Genomic DNA, 24914 nt, shown 5'->3' on the forward strand with positions numbered 1-24914 from the left:
CGTCCGGAGCCTGTGCTCCGCAACGGGAGAGGCCACAACAGTGAGAGGCCCAAGTACAGCAAAAAAAAAAAAAAAAAAAAAAAATCAGGAAGACTAAGATAATGAAGGTGAAAGTTACCATTACAATGTTCGTTCATATGTAAACCACGTAAGTATGCAGTCCAGAAAAATATTGAACATTTAATCTTTTTCTTGGCAATCCTGAAAAATAACTAAAATATTCAGAAACTTTTCCAGTTCAACTGTCTCATTCAATAAATGGGGAAATCGTGTTACTTTCCCAAGTTAGCGGTAACTTTTCAACCGAGAATGAGTCACCTTGGGCTGAGTGAAGTGCTAACCCGAAGGCCAGTGGACGAGACCATCTCTGAGCAGGTAAAATCAGTGCAGGTGCAGAGAGGATGAACCTACAGTACAAGGCTCCCCACATACACACCTCAGACATTGTCATCAGCTGGACTTCAGCTCGGATGAAGTGCTGCCATGATTCCCACCAGCACTGCGCCTCGGGCGCTACCGTGTTTCTCTTTGAGTTTCTGCCCTCTCCAGCCAGCACTGCTGCACAGGAATGGAAACCAGAAGACTCAAAAAAGGGTCAGAGTCTGTTTAACTTGGTTCTTGGCTAATACAAAAAGCAAACCTTCCATACAGAAGCACAGTACTAGTAATAATACATTGTTGTTGAAAAAGTATTATTAAAATAATCACTAAGTTTAAAATACGTTTTTAAAGTACAGTGCTATCTTGGGAGTCATGTTAAAAATATGACAATATCGTGTATCTGTGTCAGTGTCAGAATCTGTGATTGTATCTATTTTATCATCATGGAGTCTGAGAGTTAAAGGGTTTCCTGGACGTCCCCTCCCCTCCTCTCCCTTGTGTGCTTCCTCTCCACCGAGCTGCCTGAACCTGGGGAGACATGGGTACTCCTCTCCAGGGTCTTGGTCTAAAGCAGTGATTCTCAGCCTGAGTGCCATTCCTCTGTAGAAGCACAGCAGAATCTCTGCGAAGAGCAATTATTTTGAAAAATATATTTAATTTTTAATGTAATGAGTATTAACTCTTATAATGTAAACTAGAAATAGAGCAGTGCCGAGAAATGGGGGGGCGGGGAGGTAATTGGAGGGGAGAATAAAGCCTAAGGACAGATTCATTGAGGGATTGATTTTTTTTTTTAAGACGGGAAGTATAATACTGTAATATTTTCCATCCTGATAAGAATGATCCATCCAGAAGAGAAAATTGTTGTTGCGAGAGAAGGATGGGACAGCAACTAGAGGCATGCCCTTAAGCAGACAGGAAGGAGGAGTGGGACCTAGTGCACTAGTGAAAGGGCCAGCCTGAGGCAGGGGGGGCGGGGCGTGGGAGGGGCAGAGCGAGAAGGTACAGATGCGGGAGGCTGGTTTTGTGTTAAGGTAGAGTCTGCGGAAGCCCCTTCCGACGCTTCCGTGTGCCCAGTGAGACAGGAAGGCCATAAGGTAAGAGAGAGGGGGACATAGAAGATGCTGGTGGTTTCCGGAGAAGTACAGAGGTGACCGTTACTGAGCAAGGCTGCCACCGGCTGTGCAGTGTCATTCCTGTCGATGTGATGGGAGTGATGCCCCCGGAGATGTGCAGTGTGGTCGCCTTTATGGAGGACACACATACACACCTTTTAGATAAAAGAAGAAGCCACCTGTGCTGTTAACATGGCTGGTCTCATGCAGTTCGGGATAAAACTGGGTTAGAAGTGAAGATGATGTACCATACGACCGTGGCTTTCCCATTTTTGGCTTGTTTACCCCTCGAAAGAATTTTGGAAAAGTTTGTATCCCCTTGTATAATTTTATGGTGACACCTAAAATTGTTTTCTGTAATTTTAAGTAGTTGCAAAGGATATATTTTCTGGCATATGAGGTAGTATATTTGTACTGTATTCAGCTGGAGTCACAGACTTAGCTCATTTAATTTATGGAAAATATGTGCCATAAAATCTAACTGGCACAGCCATTTCTTATTGTCAAAACAGTCGGTAGCATCAAACTTACTTTTTGGAAGAGGAAGACTTCGTACATATTTTGCTTGGTTCTCCCAGAGATTTTATACCCCAGGGCCATATACCATAAGAAGATCCGAAATAGATTGGAGAAATGTCTTTGTCTTGTAAAGTAGGAGAAGGAAAAGTCATTTGTAGAAAAGTGCTCATATGAACTTGGGATCTGGACATCAATTTTCTTAAAGCTGTAAATGCCCATCTACACCATGGAGAGTCTTAAATTACCCCTGGGGGTCAGTGTATACCAGTTCACAGACCTCTGCTGTAGGACACACAGACGTTTCCCAAAGTAGCACCAGTGAAGACTGTCATCAGGTGATGCCAAAAGGGGCTGACTTTGTCTCGTGAAATGTGAAAATGAAGGGGAAAAAAATCAATTTTTCTTAATCTTTCTAAAATATTTTAAACATGTTTGTTCAACTGAGTTAATTCCTGTTATAGACATTCTGTTATTTCACTTATATCTCTAGAATCTTATATATTCAAGTGGCCACAAAGTAGTACCTTCTTATTGGGAAAAGGAGGGATACCTTATATTTGACACGGAGGCTATATGCTGTTTCACCTGGCTATGTGTCAGTCTGAACTCTTCCCATCATTAGGATCCTTAAGTTCCAAGGAAGACAGGGAGCTTCTACAAAGGCTTCCTATATTCTGGATTCACAGGAGTCCCCACAATTGGCCTGTCTCTAAGAGTCTGAATTTCAGTGCACATAGAGTATCAAAGTTTTATTCTGGAACATTCCAGAACAAAATTCTCTGTACTGCACACCCAATTCTAATGTGTCACCATTATTGATTTGTATCTTATTTAATTATCATATAAAATTTTGATTTTGTATATACTAGTCTGAGCCAAATAATACATTACTGTGATTAGAACATTACTGGTATTAAAGAGGTCAAGAATGTGGTTTCAGTACTTAAATGAGTTATTTAGCAAAGCATCCCAAGGACACAAGTCCTAAATTCATGTAGTTTACTGAAAAATAAAAAAAAATTAAAATAGACCTGACAAAAGTCTGTTGGATGGATCACAAAAAATCGTTATTTTTATTGGAAAAATCAAAGTGTGTATCCTCTTGACATCATGCTTAAATAAGGAGAAAATATAAGTAATATTAGGCAAGAGTCAAATGAAACCTTAAAGTAAAAAGTCAGCTTTAAAGGATTTAAATAGGGTGTTTTGTTTGTTTTTATGGAAGTATATATGTTTCTTTGGGGAATAATCCTAAATATTGATGAATATCCTTTGGAAAGTACAAGCGTCATGAAATACTTGTTATAGAATGTTTAGCCCACCATATCCAGTCTCCCCCAATCCCCAGACCACAATCCGTGGCCTCACTCAGTGCAAACACACATTTCTCATGTCAGCACATAAACTACATATAAGGAAACTGGGGATTTTGGTAGAGAATGTATAGAAATTTGGAGAAAGAATTCATCAGTTATTTAAAAAGACATAAACTTAGTACTACCAAGCAAATAAAGTTTATGATCACTTAATAGGATGCTAATAAGTTACTTCAAATCTGGTTAATTATTGCACTGTAACTCAGTATTTTTTCTTCACAGGGCTTCACTATTTCAAAAATGTTGTACTAGTGGGCTCTCTGCAGGACCGCTACGTTCCTTATCATTCTGCCCGCATTGAAATGTGCAAGACAGCTTTAAAGGACAAACAGTCAGGTAACAAAGTAAATTAGAAGTATTTCAAAGAGCTACGTCTACACATGAGTTTCTCCCGAAGTTTTCTTGCAGTTGTCTCCTCCCTTCTTTTTATTGTCCTCTTTCCTTCGACTGCCTTTTACACCCGCTGATAGTAACAGCTATCCTTCCTCCATCTTTCTTCCTTTCTTTTCTTTTGCTGTGTAAGATGTTTTGGCCAATGACACAGTAGTTGTTCTTTTGAAATCTTTTTTTCATCTAATTACCAATGCTCCTCCGTTTTATTGCCTCAAAAGTAATCCATGCTTTAATTTCCTCCGGATTATTGGGATTGGTGGTTGCAGTAACGGTCATGCTGCATGTTCGGCTGTACTTTACTTTTTTTTTTTTTTTTTTTTAATCTAACGTATTTATTTTTGGCTGCATTGGGTCTTTGTTGCTGCGTGTGGGCTTTCTCTAGTTGTGGCGAGCGGGGGCTACTCTCCGTTGTGATGCACATGCCTCTCATTGCAGTGGCTTCTCTTGTTGCGGAGCACCAGCTCTAGGCGCACAGGCTTCAGTAGTTGTGGCACGCGGGCTCTAGACCGCAGGCTCAGTAGTTGTGGCGCACGGGCTTAGCTGCTCCGCGGCATGTGGGATCTTCCCACACCAGGGCTCGAACCCGTGTCCCCTGCCTTGGCAGGCAAACTCTTACCCACTGTGCCACCAGGGAAGCCCCTGTACTTTACTTTTAGTCAAAGTTGGTAGCAAGCGGACTCATCAAGAAATGAAAGAGGAATAGTTACAATGTCTGACACCACAAAAATACAAGTATCATAAGAGATTACTAGTCATCAGTTCCCATATGTAATGCAAGGAAATGTAGACAACCAGCTTCCTGGGCAGGCTGTTCCGGCTGGATTCCCAGGGTATCCCACTTTCAGCCCACTTCAGATGCTGTGGTGGCAACAGATGTATACGCATCAGTATTATATGCAATATCAAGCTGCAGTTTCAGCTCAGGCCACATCAAATGCCAACCCAGCCCAGCCTGCTGCTTCACAGCCTCTAAATGTGGCACATGTTCCTGGAGAAGAACCCTCACCAGCTCCAAACCTAGTGGCCCAAGAAAATCGACCTATGGATGAGAATGTTCAGATGAATGCACAGGGAGGTCCAGTGCTAAACGAAGAAGACTTCAGTCGAGACTGGCTAGACTGGATGTACACATTCTCAAGAGCTGCCATTCTCCCTAGCATTGTGTACTTCTATCCCTCTTTTAGTCGGTATATCATGGTAATGGGAGCCATGCTACTGGTTTATTTACACCAAGCTGGATGGTTTCCTTTTAGGCAAGAAGGAGGTCAGCAACAGGCTCCCAACAATAATGCCGAAGTCAACAGTGATGTGCAGAATGCAATCTAGAACTTGAAGAAATGGAGTGTCTTATGGATGATGGGCTTGAAGATGAGAGTGGAGAAGATGCAGGTGAAGATGCCAGTGCAATTCAAAGGCCTGGGTTAATGGCAGCAGCTTGGTCTTTTATCATCACCTTCTTTACTGCACGAATACTAGAGGGGCCTCCCCAGGTTGCCAATTAGACCTGAAAAATTGTGCCGGCTGCAAAGGAGGGTCTGAATTTAGGAAAGTGTTTTCAATAACAGTGCAGTTTCAAAACATTTATTACTTTATTTTCATCATCATGTATAGAGGTGTTTTTTTTCCTTAAGCTTCTCACGCATATGAATATTTTAAGCACAGATGGACTACTAAATGTGTGATTTTTTTTTTAAGATCTTAACAGAACATAGCGTAATAATATTGGTCTTCCAGGTTTTATGAATTTCTATTATGTATATTATACCAAGACAGACCTGTTTGTGTGTCTTCTTTAGAGAGCTGCTTCACGTATAAATGTCTCTAGCTAATATCTCAGCCCTTCAGTGTATAATTTGAATAAATATATCTATTTTCTGTGAATTATCCTGAAAGTTTTAAACAGAATGACCTCATAGTTTTTAACAACGAATATTATTTACCTAAAATGTGCTAGTAACATCTTGCCCAGCCATAAAGCAATAAACCTCTCAATAATCTTAATTTTGACATTTGAATAAATGGAAACTTTCTATTTTAAAGGCATGTATCCCATCAATTGGAATTAGTACCTTAAAAAAAAAAGGCAGCTCTTCAATGGAATTAATAGTGATATAAAATGTTTGATATAGGCAGTACTTTTATAAAATAAGATTCTGGAAATTGCTCCCTGTAATTTTTTAAAATAAAAGGTCAATTATGAGAAGAAAATTTAAAAACACCAATAAAATGGACAACCTAGAAGAAATTAATACATTTATAGAAATGTAAAATCGCCATAGACTGAATCAGGAAGAAATAGAAAATATGAACATATGATTACCAGTAATAAAATTTAATCAGAAAAAAAAAACCCTCCCAACAAACAAAAGTGCAGGACCACACAGATTCACTAGTGAATTCTACCAAAAATTTGAAGAGAGATAACAACTATCCTCAAACTATTCTAAAAAATTGAAGATGAAGAAAAACTTACATTATTCTACAATGCCAGCATCACCCTGATACCAAAACCAAACAAAGGCACCACAAAAAAAGAAAATTATAAGCCAGTATCATTGACGAACATAGAAGCAAAAATCCTCAACAAAATATTAGCAAACCAAATTCAACAACGCATTAAAGGGATCATACACCAAAAGTGGGATTTATCCCAGAGATGCAAGGATGGTTCAGTATCTGCAAATCAGTTGATGTGATACACCACACTAACAAAACAAAGGATAAAAATCACATGATCATCTCAATAGATGCCAAAAGGGACTTCCCGGGTGGTCCAGTGGCTAAGATTCCACGCTTCCAATGCAGGGGGCCTGGGTTTGATCCCTGGTGAGGGAACTAGATCCCACATGGCCACAACTAAGAGTTTGCATGCTGCAACTAAAGATCCCACGTGCTGCAACTGAAGATCCCGCACGCCGTAACTAAGATCCAGCATGGCCAAATAAATAAAAATAAATATTTTTTTAAAAAGAGATGCCAAAAAAGCATTTGACAAAATTCAATATCCATTCATGATAAAAACTCTCATCACACTGGGTATAGAGGGAACCTACCTCAATATAATAGAGGCCATTTATGACAAACGCATAGCTAACTTCATACTCAATGGTGAAAAGCTGAAAGCATTTTCTCTAAGATCAGGAACAAACCAAGGGTGTCCACTATCGTTACTTTTATTCAAATAGCATTGGAAGTCCTACCCACAGCAATCAGACAGAAAAATAAATAAAAGTCATCCAAATTGGAATGGGAGAAGTAAAACTGTCACTGTTTGCAGATGGCATGATACTATTTGCTTTTCTGTGTGCTAATAATGAACTATGATAAAGAGAAAGCAAAAAAAGAATCCTGTTTAAAATCACATCAAAAACAATAAAATACCTAGGGAATAAACTTAACCAAGGAGGTGAAAGACCTATACTCTGAAAACTATGAAACATTGATGAAGGAAATTGAAGATGATACAAAGAAATGAAAAGATATCCATGTTCATGGATTGGAAAAATTAATATTGTTAAAATGTCCATACTCCCCAAGGCAATTTACAGGTTCAGAGGAATCCTTATCAATATACCAATGACATTTTTCACAGAACTAGAACAAATAATCCTAAAATTTATATGGAACCAAAAAATATCCCAAATAGCCAAAGCAATCTTGAGAAAAAAAGAAATCTGGACAATCACACTCCCTGACTTCAGACTATACTATAAAACTTCAGTCATCAAAACAGCATGGTACTGGCACAGAAACAGCCACATAGATCAATGGAACAGAATAAAGACCCCAGAAATAAACCCATGCACCCCTGGTCAATTAATTGATGACAAAAGAGGCAAAAACACACAATGGGGAAAAGAGAGTCTCTTCAATAAGTGCTGCTGGGAAAACGGGACAACTACATGTAAAAAGATGAAACTAGAACATTTTCTCACACCATATAAAAAATTAGACTCAAAATGTATTAAAGATCTAAATATAAGACCAGAAGCCATAAAGCTCTTACAAGAAAACATAGGCAGAACACTCTTTGGCATAAGTCATAACAATATTTATATCTGTCTCCTCAGGCAATGGAAACAAAAGCAAAATTAAACAAATGGGACCTAAATAAAGTTTTCAGTGTAAAAGCTTTTGCACATCAAAGCAAAGGAAACCATCAACAAAACAAAAAGACAACCTACTGAATAGGAGAAAATATTTGCAAATGATACGACCAGTAAGCCAAAATATGTAAACAGTTCATGCAGCTCAACATCAAAAAAAACGAAGAAACATTATAAAATGGGAGGAAGACCTAAATAGACATTTTTCCAAAGAAGATATACAGAGGCTAGCAGGCACATGAAAAGCTGCTCAACATCACTAATCATCAGGGAAATGCAAATCAAGATCACAATAACAAATACTGGTGAGAATGTGGAGAAAAGGGAACCCTCGTACATTTGTAGTGGGAATGTAAACTGGTGCAGCCATTGTGGAAAACAGTATGGAGTTTCAAAAAATTTTTTAAATTATAGAACTACCATATGATCCAACAATTGCACTTCTGGGCATATAGCCAAAGAAAATACTAATTCCAAAACTTATGTGCACTCCAGTATTCATAGCAGCATTGTTTATAGTAGCCAAGACATCAGAGCAACCTGAGTGTCCACCAGCTGATGAATGGACAAAGAAGATGTGTATCCACATAATGGAATACTGCTCAGCCATAAAAGAGAATGGAATATTGCCATTTACAGCAACATGGATGGACCTGGAGGGCATTATGCTTAGTGAAATAAGTCAGACAGAGAAAGACAAATACTGTATGATATCCCTTATAGGTGGAATCTAAAAAATAAAGGCTGCTGAGCCTGCGCGTCCGGAGCCTGTGCTCCGCAATGGGAGAGGCCACAACAGTGAGAGGCCGCGTACCACAAAAAAAAAAAATTTTTAAAGTAAGAATAAAAAATAAAAAAAAATATCAAGCAAATGAACAAATATAATGAAACAGAAACAGACTCACAGATACAGAGAACAAACTAGTGGTTCCCAGTGGGAAGAGGGATGGGGGAGGGGCAGGATGGGGGAGGAGATTAAGGGATACAAACTACTGGGACTTCCCTGGTGGCACAGTGGTTAAGAATCCGCCTGCCAATGCAGGGGACACAGGTTCGATCCCTGGTCTGGGAAGATCCCGCATGCCGTGGAGCAACTAAGCCCATGCGCCACAACTGCTAAGGCTGTGCTCTAGAGCCCGCAAGCCACAACTTCTGAGCCCACGCACCACAACTGTTGAAGCCCTCGTGCCTAGAGCCCGTGCTCCGCGACATGAGAAGTCCGCGCACTGCATCAAAGAGTAGCCCTCGCTCGCCACAACTAGAGAAAGCCTGCTTACAGCCACGAAGACCCAACGTGGCCAAAAATAAATAAAATTTTAAAAAAAGAAGAGAGGGCTTCCCTGGTGGCACAGTGGTTGAGAGTCCGCCTGCCGATGTAGGGGACACGGGTTCGTGCCCCGGTTCGGGAAGATCCCACATGCCGTGGAGCGGCTGGGCCCGTGAGCCATGGCCGCTGGGCCTGTGTGTCCGGAGCCTGTGCTCTGCAACGGGAGAGGCCACAACAGTGAGAGGCCTGCATACCGCAAAAAAAAAAAAAAAAAAAGAAGAGATACAAACTACTATGCGTAAAATAAATAAGCTACAAGGATATATTGTACAGCACAGGGAACAGAGCCAATATTTTATAGTAACTTTAAATGGAGTATAATCTATAAAAATATTGAATCAATATGTTTGTACACCTGAAACTAATATAATATTGTAAATCAACTATACTTCAATTAAAAAAAGAAATAATTTTTAAAAACCGTTTTTTATGAAATCTATATGATATTGATCCCTCTTTTAAACACCTCTCTCTTCTTTCTCTAATTATGCTTCTGTATATTACTCACTTCTCATCATTCCTCAAGGCTACATCCTGCCTCTCCCCTGAAATTTAATACCTGCCCCCCTAAAATTCACGTTTGATGGATATGTGTTAGCACTTATCTGTTAGTAATATAGTAATGCATTAGCATTAAAAACTGTTTTGCCCCTTTTAAGGCAGTTTGTGCTTGTACGTGTATATGTATGTAACCTTTACCTTTCATGCTTCGCATGCCCTTAATAAATCATTGTAAGAATTAACCAGAAAGAGGGAGAGAATAGCACAACTTTGAAATTAAAAGCAAAACCAACCATTAAATAAACCTGCAGGCCAAAAAAAAAAAGATTCTCAATTTGACCTCTGAGCCAAACTCACATTGTTCTTCTGATTATGGGAGGTTGCTATTCTTTCTCAAGATAATTTAGAAATATGTGGAATAATGTTGGCTGCTGTGGAAACTTTTTTAAAGTATTTGCTCTTGACTCAAGTTTTAAATTTTGCCTTATCAGAATGTCTCAGCGTGGCTCCTTTACTTTCATAATGAGTCATAATTGACTTAAGGTTGAAAAAAACTATTTACTCTGTTATATTCATTGCTTTTAATTAAAATATCAAGTTGGCAAGAATAATGTATGATAGGGCTTCCCTGGTGGCGCAGTGGTTGCGCGTCCGCCTGCCGATGCAGGGGAGCCGGGTTCGCGCCCCGGTCTGGGAGGATCCCACGTGCCGCGGAGCGGCTGGCCCCGTGAGCCATGGTCGCTGGGCCTGCGCGTCCGGAGCCTGTGCTCCGCAGCGGGAGAGGCCGCGGCAGAGGGAGGCCCGCATACCACAAAAAAAAAAAAAAAAGAATAATGTATGATAAATTTATTTTACTTGATTAGATAAGTAATGTGATTATATTTTCTCTAAAACAGTCTCAAAAGTGATATTCAAGGGAAAAAAAAACTTTTAAAAGACAGTTTTCTGCTTTAAACGGAAATAATGTAACTAAATTTTATAAATTATATAAAAGCATAGAATTTTTTTTCAGTTCTTCTTGTGAACCGATTTTCCTTTTTTCTATTTGTTCCATAGGACAGATCTATTCAGAAATGATCCACAACTTGCTTCGCCCAGTTCTGCAAAGCAAGGATTGTAACTTGGTTCGATATAATGTCATCAATGCATTGCCCAATACAGCTGATTCACTCATTGGGAGAGCTGCACATATAGCTGTTCTGGATTCGGAAATATTTTTAGAGAAATTCTTTCTGGTTGCCGCCCTCAAGTATTTCCATTAGGATTAAATGCATTGGTAGACTTGACAATTACCTCATTCAACAGTGATTCAGATATTGTATTATATTAAACTGTAGATGCTGATAAGTTCTAAGAAATATTTATACCTTTTTATATGGAAGATAATTTATATCATCCATGTTTAGAGCTTTTTAAACATCAACTTTACTTTCTAGGTAATGTGGCTGTGCAATATTTTTTTAATTTTATCTTTTTACTTTTCTATTACTTTTTCATATATTTTGCTACATAAGTATTTCAGTGAAACTTTAAGCCCATATGTATGTCTGATTGTTTATTATTGGCTTTCCACAATCCTCACATCAGACACATCGTATTAGAGGCCATTATTGCTAGAATAGCATGGGATTTTAAATTTTCTAGTATTGGGGTATTATTTAGTTAATCATAAATTTTACTTTTAACATTTTACTGTGTTTTAACTGGAAATAAACTTATGGCTGCTAAAATATATTTTTTGAAATCAACTCTTTTGCCCTCTCAAATCGGGTAGTTCATATGTGACATTATAAACATTTTCTATAAAAGAGTCATTACTGTTGCTAGTAAACATATGTCATGCCTATTAAAATATATTTTCTACTGGTGATTTCAACATTATTTCTCATATTGACTTTTATTACTGGAACCTTTCATGTTCATGTTAGCAGCGTCTAGAGATTTCTGAATGTTTGAATGCCCTCTTCCTTGATTTGGTTGGAATTTTGCTAAATTTGGAAATGTTGCTTGAACTTTCTGACTACGTTTCTTTAACTTTTTTCATGGACTTCCTTGTATGTACATAATAATTAAATGTTGAAATTTATGAACTACTTTTATGAATTTAGATAATTTTTAAATATTAAAATTTGTTGAACTAAAGAGTAATGTAAATAAAATAATTCATGTTTCAAATGGAACAAAAGAATTAACTTTACATGTTTGGTGATACAGATGCAAATGTTTTGATATATGGAGATGTAAAGTCTTTTGACTTTATTCAAGGTGCTGAATAGCATTAAATTCACTCTTTTCCTTTCCTGTTTTACTTGTGAAAAATATAATGCACTAAGGATAGATAGGCTTTTGTAAGTGTGTATTGTACAGTTGATGCATGTTTGTTTTTAGCATTGTGTTATTGCCTCTGCTGCTAATAAACGAACAAATGACTATCTGGAGGGAAAGCTCAAACACTTGCTTATTTTCAGAATACTAGAGGCATATTTTTATTTTTGCCATACACGTTTCATCTTCACATTCCTTGGTCCTGAGTTTGAAATTCCATACTTTTTTTCTTTTATTTCTTTCTTTTAACTAAAAAAAGAAGTTCAACTTATTCTAAGTTTGAATAATCTTCCAGATTTATCAAAGTATTCATTCTTATTCATAATCATATTCTTTTTAAGGGAAAACTGCTCTTATGATCACAGTAGGTTGATTGGTTGTTGGTTGCTTTAATAGTTTTAAAAGCACATCAGTGATTATGGTTTCAGGTCTAACAGATTTAACTTCTGATTTACCAGGGAAACTGTCATATGCTATTCACCTCCAAATTCAGAGTGCTGGGGTGGGGTGGGATTCTGAGGGAGAGGGGCAATGATCATAACTGACCCTTAGAGAATAAATCTCATTGAAGTGTATACCAGTAAGAATTCTGGGTTGCAGGCAACAAAGACCATTGTGATTAACTTAAGCAGAAAAAGAATTTATTGGAAGAATATAGGTAGCTCACAGAATTGACGAGAAACGCTGGAGAACCACTCTTGGAAAACTGGTGGAAACCGAGGAAGCTAGACTATGACCAAAATTATAGGCAAGTTGTTCCAACTTCAGGGGAGCTGGAGGTTTGTGTATGTTTCTGCCAGCAGGGATGCCTCTGAAAACTGGATCCCAGACATCCACTTAACTTCCATCACTCATTCCAGATTCAAAGTCTGGTGAGATCATACGACTGACAGGCTTAGTCTCGTGCCAGCACCCAGGCTGTCAGGCACCCAAGACAGTGAGTACATCGGACTTTGTCAGCTTCCCCAGCAGAAGATGGGACTGTTTCTCCTGCCAGAATTCACTAAACCTGTGCAATGGGTTTGATGACTGAGCACCAAATAGAAACACACATCAGAGGTCTACTACAGTCCATCTCTTTGCCTTTCCAACATCACAAATAACATATTCACACGTGTTTTAAATGGTTCATCCTGACATACTGCTATTATCTACCCCATCCAGTTTCAAGTCCAGGATTTCAGTGTTATGTCCATTTCTCGTCTGGTTTTGTAATGATCTTGCCTCAGTGGTGTGCAGCCCACAGACAAAACTGTGACTTCATCACACACACCCGCGCCTCGCCAATATACAAGGAGAGAAAATAAATTATTAACTACATAAGCACACGCATGAGCCAGTGAGGAAGAAACTACAGCTAGAGCAGTGCTTTGCAAGTTTCCTTAGTGAACTTCAGGGCCCCAGGACAGACCAACTGAAGCAGAATCTGCAGGGTAGGATGTAGGGAGCAGCGTGTTTTATGTCCCAAAGCTCTGATTTCAAACCAAAACAAAACTATGGTAAATAGAGCCCTCAGTTCTGCCACTGGCCATTAAGCTAGATGGCTGTGACCTGTCACCAGTGCCACCTATTCCCTGTCTTCTCTGTGCTCAACCAGCACCTCAGCCGATCAGATTTCTTTACCTTTTGTGTGACCCAAGGATCTGAGGCTTGGGTGGCCTTGCCTCTATATGGTTGCAATAGTCTTTGCTTAATGTTTACAATTCAACATGGTGTGAGAGGTTATTCCAGGAGACGAGGTCCCCCAAGTTCTAGACAGAGTCCTCTCCCCACTCCCTTTTCCCCCGTGGCCATCAGGGCCCATCGCTACAGCTAGCACCTTAACCACTTTTTCTAACTCCTTACCTAGGGGCATGAGCTACAAATGGCCAGGAGGCAATCCCAACTTCCAGTTCAGAGAAAACACTATCTACCCCCTTATACCCCACTCTGGGTACAAAAATTAGCATACCAGCAGAACCTGGAATCGTGCAGATGGATGGAGAGCAGCGAAGGATCTGAGGTTGTATCTACTTGTCTTGCTTGCAGTCTTGCTGCAGTTTCATGGATGCGTGGAGACAGGACACTCCCAGGTCAGAGACAGACCTTATTACAGCGAAGTCGTGGCCAAACGGTCAGCACATTCACACCAGCTCCTAGAGCCTCATTTCCCACGGTGATGCTGAGGGCCAAGTGAGACGTGTACACGCGATGCAGGACCAGGGCCAAGCAGTTTGGATTGCATTACAGGAGAAGAATCCAGAGCCAAGGGCCAAGCCATTTTTGAACAAGCAGCACACAAGCCAGTTCTTTCCCCCAGGAGAGGAGCAGTTAAATGGTAGCAATGCTGTGGTTGCCTTGACCTACTTAGATGCCCATATGACCAGATACAGAAACTGCCCAGTATCAGTTGGGATACCGGCAATGATATGCAGGGATGCTCGGGACCCATGGCAGACTGTGTCCCCCCATAATGGAAAGCAAAATACATTGGCAGAGGGTGTGAGACGTCACAACAAGAGGCCAATCCTCTCTGCTACTCTTTGGAGCCTGTTATTCTGTCAACAGGAGAGCTATCACTGAACACTGTTAACTCATTTGGAGCATATGCCAAATCCTTTAGGACAGCATCCCAGAGCATTTTCTCACCTGCTTCCAAGAGTAAACCTTTAACAGGGCTGTCCTACAAGACCAGCTGCTTCTGATCTGATGGGATACGTCATGAGACTGGTTTATCCCACAGGCATCTGTATCCACAGGAAGCAATGTTGGATGGGATGCTACATAAAGTGTATGGAATACAAGGTATTCAGTAAGTCCACAGGTGAAGTGTTAAAGGAAGCGTAAGTCAGGGAAAGCAATCCAAACCCAGAATAATTGTCTATTCCTATAGAACACATTGCTATCTCCTTCATTATAGTAGAGTCTCTTGTAACCAAAGCTGCCACCAGGCTATTCCATATTATATCAGGGATCGATCGGGTTGGGCGCTGCAAGTAGTGGTGCTAGCCCATCAGTCTTGGCAGGGGGAAAACTGTGTTAACACATGCATGTCTCCATGCCACCATGGCTCCCTTGTTAGGGGGGCACTGAGCAAACACAGCTGGGGTGAGGGAAGGAGGCTAAGCGATGCCTGCAGAATGGTCATGGTGGTCAGCAGCTTCTAAAATGTCCTTCAGTGATCCCCACCTGCTGGCATTCACCCCCAGTGTAATCCCCTCCCGTTGAGGTGAGCTGGATCTGCTAATTCATTCACTTCTTCTACAGGCTCCAGACGCGCAGGCTCAGTAGTCATGGCTCACACGCCCAGGCGCCCCGCAGCATGTGGGATATTCCCAGACCAGGGCTCGAACCCGTGTCCCCTGCATCGGCAGGCGGACTCTCAACCACTGCGCCACCAGGGAAGCCCTCATTCACTTCTAATGACAGAGTTCAGCAAAAGTGATGGGCTGTCACCTCTGAGGTTAGATTACAGAAGGACTGTGGCTTCCATCTCGAGCAGTCTCCCTTGTTCTCCTGCTTGTTCATTCCGTGGACACCCAGCTGCCATGCTGTGAAATGACCTTTGGAGAAGCCCACGCAGCATGGAACTGAGGGAGGCCTTCATTCCAAAAGCCACAGGGAACTAAATCCTGCCAATAATCATGTGCGTGAGCTCGGAAGCTGATCTTCCCCTAGTCAAGCCTCCATGCGAGACAGGAGCCCCAGCTCACAGCTTGACTGCAACCTCATTTAACACCTAGAGCCAGAGGCACCCTGGCTCCTGGATTTCGGACGCACAAAACCTGCGAGAGAATAGATGTTTATTGTTTTAAGCCCCAAAATGTTAGTATAATATGTTAGACAGAAGTAGATAACGTGCAGTAATCTTGTTCTGATTAAGAGCCCTTTTGCCATGGGAGCCTTCTTTTGAGCACTCAATGGGACCCAAATGTTCTCATGCTTTGGGGTCATTTGGAGAGGTCCTAATTCCAAAAAAACCTATTCCAAAACCTTTACATTTTCCCAGTCCCTGACCACTTGATTTCAGTGCCCATGAATTGATGTAGATCTTTATCTCAAGCTATATCTCCTTCCAGGCAAAGAGTATAAGATAAAGTTCTGCCCTCTGGGAGGATATTTTTTCTCTCTGCTGTTCCTCGAGGGCCTCTGTTAAATGCAGCTCGAAATGCCAAAACAATCATTTGCCAGCTGGTCAGTATATTGAGCAAAGCCCTCTGTAATCCAGCTTTGAATTTTTTCCTCTGTCAGCTGGCCACAAGGAACTCATCACTAAGCTGTAGATATGAACTAAGGGTGAAAAGTGTGTATGTAAGCTACCGAGCTACTTGCTAATGAAAACTGCTTGGGTTTTGGCTCTGGCCGCGTTCCGAATATACCACTGCCTCCTGGTGAAAGGAGTCCTTATCTAGGGGGACCAGATGACTCCGGTTCGTGATAAGAAACTCAAATTGTATAGCCACCTGATATTACTCGGTCAGACATCACCAGGGCCCGAGAGCTGGCCAAGAACTTTCCTAAAAAAGAAAAAAAAGGAAGGAATGAAGGAAGAAAAAAAAAAAAAACCCGAAGGACTGCAGTGTGATTCTGTGTAGACTTTCCACAGGTCCCATGAAGCCTCCTGACCTGCCACCCGTGCTCCGAACACGGCAGGAGGCGCTGGAACCGGAGGGCGGATGCGCAGCGCTCCTTCCCAGCAGCTGGACCAGATGACAGCCTCTGCTCTGGGCTGCACCCAAACGTCATCTTCCAGGCCACCTGGTCAGTGGGTCAGAGTTCACTGAAGAAGCAGAAAGGTAAAACAATAAAGACGGAGAACTGAGGGGAAAGAAGCCTATTGCACAGGCAAAAGAGTAGAAGGTGCCCACTCTTTGTGGACTGGAACAGCGAGCTTCCAAGAGACCTTCGCCTCAGATTGAGAGGAACAAACGGAAGCATTCCCTCATCCAAGTTCAGCCATGATTTGAGGTTTTCATCAACACGAGGTTCACGGTAGTTTGGGTTGTTCACGAGAAGGCCGAGCCGCTCCACTTTCTCCTGCAGACAGAGCCTGGTGCGGGAACGCGAGTTCCCAGCGCTGGCTACGGAGGTCCCGCCCGCCCCGCGGAGGCCCCGCCCACCCGCGGAGGCCCCGCCCCCACGCAGCCTCCCCGCCTCTCCCGTGGGGCGTGCCGGGAAGACGCGGCTGTTGCGGACGCCGCGGGAGGTGGCGTCATGGTTGTGCCGGGCTTCGCCTCGTTGCTGGGCCACATCCCGGCCGCAGCGTGGAGAGCGGCAAGTAAGGCGCCCGGCCCCGGGGCCGAGGTCGCGGGCGGGGTCACGAAGGCACGGGTGCCGCGAGAAACGCGTCCGGCGGGGCAGCGGCGTGTCGCGGGCTCGGGGGCCCCGGGCCTGCCGAGCCTTCGTGTCCGGCACGGCCACCGCGCTCGTCCCCGGCAGGTCCTTACCGTCCGAGCTCAGGGCGGGACCGGAGCTGGACAGTCGCTGGGCCCCGCTGGCTGGACGCCTCCTTCCCGGCGGCCACCGCGATGGCCACGAAGCGGGGCGGGCGTCCTCAGTCCTGGGGGGTTCGCAGGGCGTGCGGCATCTGGTGCGCGTGGAGAGTGTGGAAAAGCGGGCCCTGCAGCAGTGGAGTCATCACTTGCTTATTTAGTTTATTACAGTGAAGACGATCTCTGGCAGTCTACAGTACTAAAAGTGGAAAAGTGCAGAATTTTGGAAAAGTGGGCCGAAGGCAAATAAGTATAATAAAAATAAGGTGAAGCCAGGAATTGTTCCTGAGAAAGTATGCATGCTTTCAGTAAAAACCAATCTTTTGTAAAACCCATTTTTGCTGGAAAATTTTCTCAAAATATTACAGCCTTAACCCACAGAGTATGCTAAGCCTAGTATTAGTTTAGGACATCCTGGAGAATTGTGTTAAGTTGAAGACAATTCCGCCCCTCCTCCTGATGGGCCCCAGATTCCTATAAAGTTTGTTTTCCTTTCTGTAATCATCTCTCCCCAAACGGACTACCTGTTAGTTGTAAAAATTTTAAATGATCCAGAAATGAATAATATATAAAGTAAAAGTCCCATACTATCCAAACCTCGAGGTAATAACTGTGTAAAGCTCCGTTGTGTGTTCATTCAATATCCCTTTTTCACTAATGTTCAAAACTGAAGAATGAAGTGTTTCATACCAAAAATGTACATAACACATGTGAGTTATGAAGCAAAGCCAACGTTTATGAATCCGTTCTCCAGTTTAAGAAATAGAATATTTCCATTGCCAAGCGGCTACCTGCTACCTGCTTCCTGATGCAGTTGTGTAACTGCAAGCTTTTGATCTTTATAGAAAGGGCTTCATGCCATTTGTATTTATTTTACTTGCTTTTTTCAACTAACAGGTTTGAGATTCATCCATGTTGATATGTGATGCTGTGATTATTCATTGAGTTATGAGAGTGTATCATACGTTTTTCCTTTCCCCTTCTCAGTGGACATTGTGTAACTGTAGAAGCACCAGGATTGACTGCTACACATCTTGTGTACATTGTAGGGCTACTTGCACAAGGAGTTGAATTCCTGGAATATGTGGCATAGGCCTGTTCAGTTTTACAATATGATGGCAAGCTGTAAAGGCATTTTCCATTCCTACTGGCTATTTATACCTCTACCAGCAGTATTAGAGTTCCTGTTGCTCCACGTACCTGCCAACATTGGATAGCATCAGAAAATTTAATTTTTGTCTGCCTATAGGGTGTTGAAATGGTATTTCATTACGATTTTGCATTTCTCTGATTAGAGAAGTTAAACATCTTTTCGAAAGTTTTTCGCTTTTTTTGATGAAATATCTCTTCATTTTCTTATTGGGTTGTTTGTCTTTCTTATTTATATTCTTTATGTGTATTTGACCACTGTACCTTTTTTACTTATGTAAATGGCAAATAGCTCTGTTTGAGGGTGGAGGGAATGAAAAGTGCTTTCTGAACTGAGACGGCATCTTGTGACTGAAAAACACGGCAGGCAGGTTCATACAGTCGGTGAATCAGTTTATCATAGGGTAACTTAACCTGTAAAGGCTGAGAGCAGGCGGACAACCATCAGGAGGAATTAACAGCCGCGCTCCAAACCGCTAAGGGGGCCATTGGGACAGTTTTATAGTTGACCGAGACTATGGAGGTATGTGCTTGGAAACAGGAAGTGCGTTCCTAAGATTTATGAGTGGGTTACTGGTCTTGTGGGTGCCCCGAATATGTCAGCGAAGATTTTCCTCATTGTTTGGGGACTAGCAGAGTATAGAGGCCACCTGATCCGAATGATTATTAAACAATGTCGATTAACTGCTAAGCCCTTGACAACAGAGAGTGATTTACTTCGCAGTACAGTCCTGGGTAGGGTCAGCAGAAAGCCTATATGGGCCCAAGATGGCCTCACTTATGCTAACGGCCATACAAGCTCAAGCTCAGTTTGTGGGCTGCTTTTGTTACTCTTATGGTGTCTTTTTGTAAAAATTATCTTCAGCAGTAGACAGAATAAAATAATGGATCTGATTGTACAGTCACACAGATTCAAAGCAAAGGTGTCTTTTGATAAACAGGTATTCATAATTTTATTATAATCTTGTCTTGATCCTTTTGTTTATTGTCTGTGCTTTGTGGTCTTTCTTAAAGCCTTCCCTACACTAAGGTCGTAGAGATATTCTTCTGCATTTTCTCTTCAAAGGTCTGTAGTTTGGCTTTTTACATTTAAGCCTTTATTCTACCAGGAATTGATTTTCGTGTATGGTGTGAGGCAGGAAACCAATTTCACTTTCTTCCCATGTCAGTAACCAGTTGTCCCGGGTCCATATATTGGACCTTTCCCCCCGATGTAACGCAGCTGTCATAAATCAAGTTTACATATGCATATGCACGTGAGTTTATTTCTTGGCTCTCTTCAGTTCCATTGATCTGTTTGTCTGTTCCTGTGATGTAACACCTATCTTAATAACCATGCCTTTGTAACAGCTCTTGATGTTTAGTAGGGTAAGTCCTTTCATCTTGTTTTTCAGAAGTGTCTTGGCTCTTCTTGGATATCTACTTTCCATATAAAATCCTTAAAAAAAAAAAAAAAGTCCCTGTTGGGATTTGGTTACAACTGCTTGATATTTTTTAAGATTATCATTTTCTGATTGCTGCTTATGTATAGAAACACAATTCACTTATTTATTGATTCTGTGTCCAGTAACCTGGCTAAATTACTTTATTAATTTAAATAATTTATTTGCAGATTTTGTTGGGGCGGTGCTAGGTAGACAAAAATATTGCCTGCAAATAATGAAAATCTAGTTCTCCCTTTCCAATCTTTATATCTTTTTCTTTTCTCTTGTTTTTCTGTCCTTGCTCAGATTTCCAGTACCATGTTGAGTAAAAGTGGTGATAGGCATACTTGTTCATAATTGTAAAAGGAATATGTTCATATTTCATCATGTAATATTAGCTGTAGGTGTGCCCTTTATTGGGTTAATGAAGTCCCTTGCCATTTCTGGAAGGATTTGGGGGGTTTTTTGTTTATGTAGTTGTCTGTTTTTTAAGACAGAATAAATATTGAAATTTACTAATTCATTTTTCTTCATCTTGTTTGTTAATTCATTTTTCTCCTTTAATATGGTGGGTTGGTGAATTATAAATTTTTCTAGTGCTGAATCACTCTTGCATTTCTAGAAAATATTCAGATTGATCAGGTTGATTATATTATTAATATAGTGTTGGGTTTGGTATGCTAATATTTTGTTTAGAAGTTGGCCTGTAATTTTCCTGTCTTGCAATTTCCTTTTCTGGTTTTGAAATTAAAGTTATTCTGTCCTCTTACAATGAATTCAAGAGTCTTCTCATCCTTTTCTCTTCTATATTAGATTTTTTTTTTTTAAGATTGAAATATTCCGTTCCTTGAGTGTCTGCTACAATTTGCCTACAAAACTGTCTAGACCTGCCCTTTTCTTTGAGGGAAGATTTTAAATTATTGGTTATTTTTGTAATGATTATTGTGGTATTTATCAGATTTTCTCTTATAAAGTCTTTTTTGATAAGTTAAATTTTTTGAGAAAATTGTTCATTTTGTATACTTTAAATATATAGGCATAAAGTTCCTGGTTTGGGGCTTTTAAAAAACTTTTGTTGTATGTAGCTACGTACTCCTCTTTTACTCATATTATTTATTTTGCCTTCTCTTGGTTTTTTGGGGTGTTTTTGTTTTTGTTGTTGTCGTTTTCATATTAGCTTTACCAAAGACTTCACGGTAGTTTTAGTCTTTTAAGAGAACCAACGTTTGGTTTTGTTGATCCTCTTAGTTTTATGTCTTTTATTTATGTTATTATTTTCTTCTCTTATTGTTGTTATTTTCTTTCCATTTTCTGTGGGTTCCCCTTTTTTTTTTAGAAGATGTGGAAATGGTGCATCTCACATGTCTTAGCTCAGGCTGCAATAACAAAGTACCATAGACTGGGCAGCTTAAACATCAAACATTTGTTTTTCACAGGTCTGGAGGCTGGAAAGTCCAAGATCAAGGTGCCAGCACATCTGGTCTCTGGTGTGAGCCTGCTTTCTGGTTCGCAGATGGCTGTCTTCTTCTTGTATCCTCATGTGGCAGAGAGCAGAAGGCCCCTGCAAGCTCTCATAGCCTTTCTTATAAGGGCACTAATTCACCATGAGGGCTCCACCCTCATGATCTACTTGCCTTCCAAAGGGCCCATCTCCTAATATCATCACATCAGGGGTTAGAATTTCAGCATGTGAATTTGGGGGGTGGGGGGTTGGGCACAAACCTTCTATCCATAACATTGGTCCTTTTTTTTTTTTGAACCATAGTAATGGTTCTCTTCATATAAACAGCATATGGCTAGATTTTGGTGAGTTTTTATTTTGAAGTCCAACAGCATACCTTTTAACTGGAGAGTTCAATCCATTTACAATTATAGTTACTGATAAAATTGGCTTTATTTCTACCATCTTATTTTTCACACCTTCTATTTGTCATACTTTGAATTCAGTGTTTGCTTTTTTCATTTGTTCCCTCTGCTGGAAAAACAGGAAAAAATGAAGATACACACTGCTTTGGAAGATACACACTGCTTTTTATTGGTTACCCTTGAAATCTAAATGCATGCTTAAGGAAGTCGAAAGTTAATTAATATCTTTATTCTCCTCCTAAACAGTACAAAGCTTAAAAATGCTTTGAATTCACTCGCCCTCCATCTCTGTTGTTCAGCCTTTTAGGGGTGTGTGTGTGTGTGTGTGTGTGTGTGTGTGTGTGTGTGTTGTGTATATGTTAGGGTGGAATTGTGTAGTAACAAAAATCAATACTGTTATTACACTTTTATACAGTCAACATATAAAACTTTTATCTTCTATTTTATCTCACACTTTACTTTTTTGATCACTTTCTTTTTATAAATTTATTTTCTTTGTGATGAGAACTCTTAGGATTTACTCTTTTAACAACTTTTTAAATTTTTATTTATTTATTTATTTATTTTTGGTGCATTGGGTCTTCATTACTGCGTGCGGGCTTCTCTAGTTGCATTGAGCGGGGGCTTCTCTTCAGTGTGGTGCCTGGGCTTCTCATTGCGGTGGCTTCTCTTGTTGCAGAGCATGGGCTCTAGGCGCGTGGGCTCTAGAGTGCGGGCTCAGTAGTTGCGGCGCACGGGCTTAGTTGCTCTGCAGCATGTGGGATCTTCCCAGACCAGAGCTCAAACCTGTGTTCCCTGCATTGGCAAGTGGTTTCTCAACCACTGCACCAACAGGGAAATCCTTGGATCAGTTTCTTAAAGTACATTGTTTAGAAGTTCCCTTTGGTGATAGTCTTGTGATAAAGTTCTGTGGGTTTTTTTCAATATATATTTTATTTTTAGTCTGAAATATGGTTTGTTTTATTTCTCTCTTGTTCTTGAAAGGTGGTTTCAATAGCTGCATCATTTTCTCACAGCTCTATCTCTTCTGGCTTTCATTAGAGCTATTGGGAAGTCATCTGTCTAATTTTTGTTCCTTTACTAGTAATATGTCTTCTATCTGACTGCTTTTTTAGATCTTCCTTTAATATTGGGTTCTTCATTTTACTTTGTGTCCACGTGTTTTTTTGGTTTTCTTTTTAATGTAATTTTATTTATTTTTTATGCAGCAGGTTCTTATTAGATATCTATTTATACATACTAGTGTATATATGTCAATCCCAATCGCCCAATTCATCCCACCACCCCCGCCACTTCCCCCACTTGGTGTCCATACGTTTGTTCTCTACATCTGTGTCTCTATTTCTGCCCTGCAAACCGGTTGATCTGTACCATTTTTCTAGGTTCCACATATATGCGTTAATGTACGATATTTGTTTTTCTCTTTCCGACACTTACTTCATTCCGTATGACAGTCTCTCGATCCATCCATGTCTCTACAAATGACCCAATTTTGTTCCCTTTTATGCCTGAGTAATATTCCATTGTATATATGTACCACATCTTCTTTCTCTCTTTGTTTGTCGATGGGCATGTAGGTTGCTTCCATGACCTGGCTACCGTAAATAGTGCTGCAGTGAACATTGGTGTGCATGTGTCTTCTTGAATTATGGTTTTCTCTGGGTATATGCCCAGTAGTGGGATTGCTGGGTCATATGGTAATTCTATTTTTAGTTTTTTAAGGAGCCTCCATACTGTTCTCCATAGTGGCTGTATCAATTTACATGCCCACCAACAGTGCAAGAGGGTTCCCTTTTCTCCACACCCTCTCCAGCATTTGTTGTTTGTAGATTTTCTGATGATGCCCGTTCTGACTGGTGTGAGGTGATATCTCATTGTAGTTTTGATTGGCATTTCTCTAATAATTAGTGATGTTGAGCAGCTTTTCATGTGCTTCTTGGCCATCTGTACATCTTCTTTGGAGAAATGTCTGTTTAGGTTTTCTGCCCATTTTTTGATTGTGTTGTTTGTTTCTTTAATATTGAGCTGCATGAGCTGTTTATATATTTTGGAGATTAATCCTTTGTCCGTTGATGCATTTGTAAATATTTTCTCCCATTCTGAGGGTTGTCTTTTCATCTTGTTTGTAGTTTCCTTTGCTTTGCAAAAGCTTTGAAGTTTCATTAGGTCCCATTTGTTTATTTTTGTTTTTATTTCCATTACTCTAGGAGGTAGATCAAAAAGATCTTACTGTGAGTTATGTCAAAGAGTGTTCTTCCTGTGTTTTCCCCTAAGAGTTTTAGAGTGTCTCACCTTACATTTAGGTCTTTAATCCATTTTGAGTTTATTTTTGTGTATGGTATTGGGGAGTGTTCTAATTTCATGCCTTTACATTTGGCTGTCCAGTTTTCCCAGCATCACTATTGAAGAGACTGTCTTTTCTCCATTGTATATCCTTGGCTCCTTTGTCATAGATTAGTTGGCCATAGGTGCGTAGGTTTATCTCTGGGCTTTCTATCCTGTTCCATTGATCTATATTTCTGTTTTTGTGTTAGTACCATATTGTCTTGATTACTGTAGCTTTGTAGTATAGTCTGAAGTCAGGGAGTCTGATTTCTCCAGCTCCATTTTTTTTCCCCTCAAGATTGCTTTGGCTATTGGGGGTCTTTTGTTTCTCCATACAAATTTTAAGATTTTTTGTTCTAGTTCTGTGAAAAATGCCTCGGGTAGTTTGATAGGGATTGCATTGAATCTGTAGATTGCTTTGGGTAGTATAGTCATTTTCACAATGTTGATTCTTTTAATCCAAGAACATGCTATATCTCTCCATGTATTTGTATCATCTTTAATTTTTTTCATCAGTGTCTTATAATTTTCTGCATACAGGTATTTTGTATCCTTAGGTAGGTTTATTCCTAGGTATTTTATTCTTTTTGTTGCAATGGTAAATGGGAGTGTTTCCTTAATTTCTCTTTCAGATTT

General features: G+C 40.5%; 2 protein-coding genes and 1 pseudogene across 6 annotated transcripts in view; all 3 read left to right on the forward strand.

Moving 5' to 3' along the window:
- FAM135A (family with sequence similarity 135 member A) overlaps positions 1 to 11015 on the forward strand; it is a 127593-nt gene extending 116578 nt beyond the window's left edge. For 4 of the 5 annotated variants that reach the window (XM_024132955.3, XM_024132952.3, XM_024132954.3 and 1 more), the window contains 2 exons: positions 3614 to 3727; positions 10775 to 11015. In XM_024132955.3, the coding sequence (XP_023988723.1) occupies positions 3614 to 3727; positions 10775 to 10980 (320 nt within the window). In that variant the 3' untranslated portion in view covers positions 10981 to 11015. Of the gene's footprint in view, positions 1 to 3613; positions 3728 to 7854; positions 8628 to 10774 lie in introns of those variants that run through there. The other variant, XM_055087644.1, reaches the window with a different exon arrangement.
- Positions 4417 to 5983, forward strand: LOC102993566 (homocysteine-responsive endoplasmic reticulum-resident ubiquitin-like domain member 2 protein; annotated as a pseudogene).
- Positions 11016 to 17192: 6177 nt separating the features above from the next.
- The window catches only part of SDHAF4 (succinate dehydrogenase complex assembly factor 4), a 33667-nt gene continuing 25945 nt past the window's right edge, over positions 17193 to 24914 (forward strand). Inside the window, exon 1 of the mRNA XM_024133076.3 lies at positions 17193 to 17300. Within this exon, the coding sequence (XP_023988844.1) occupies positions 17237 to 17300 (64 nt within the window). The 5' untranslated portion in view covers positions 17193 to 17236. The remainder of the gene's footprint in view (positions 17301 to 24914) is intronic.

This window comes from Physeter macrocephalus, chromosome 10 (assembly GCF_002837175.3).
Source record: "Physeter macrocephalus isolate SW-GA chromosome 10, ASM283717v5, whole genome shotgun sequence".
NCBI lineage: Eukaryota > Metazoa > Chordata > Mammalia > Artiodactyla > Physeteridae > Physeter > Physeter macrocephalus.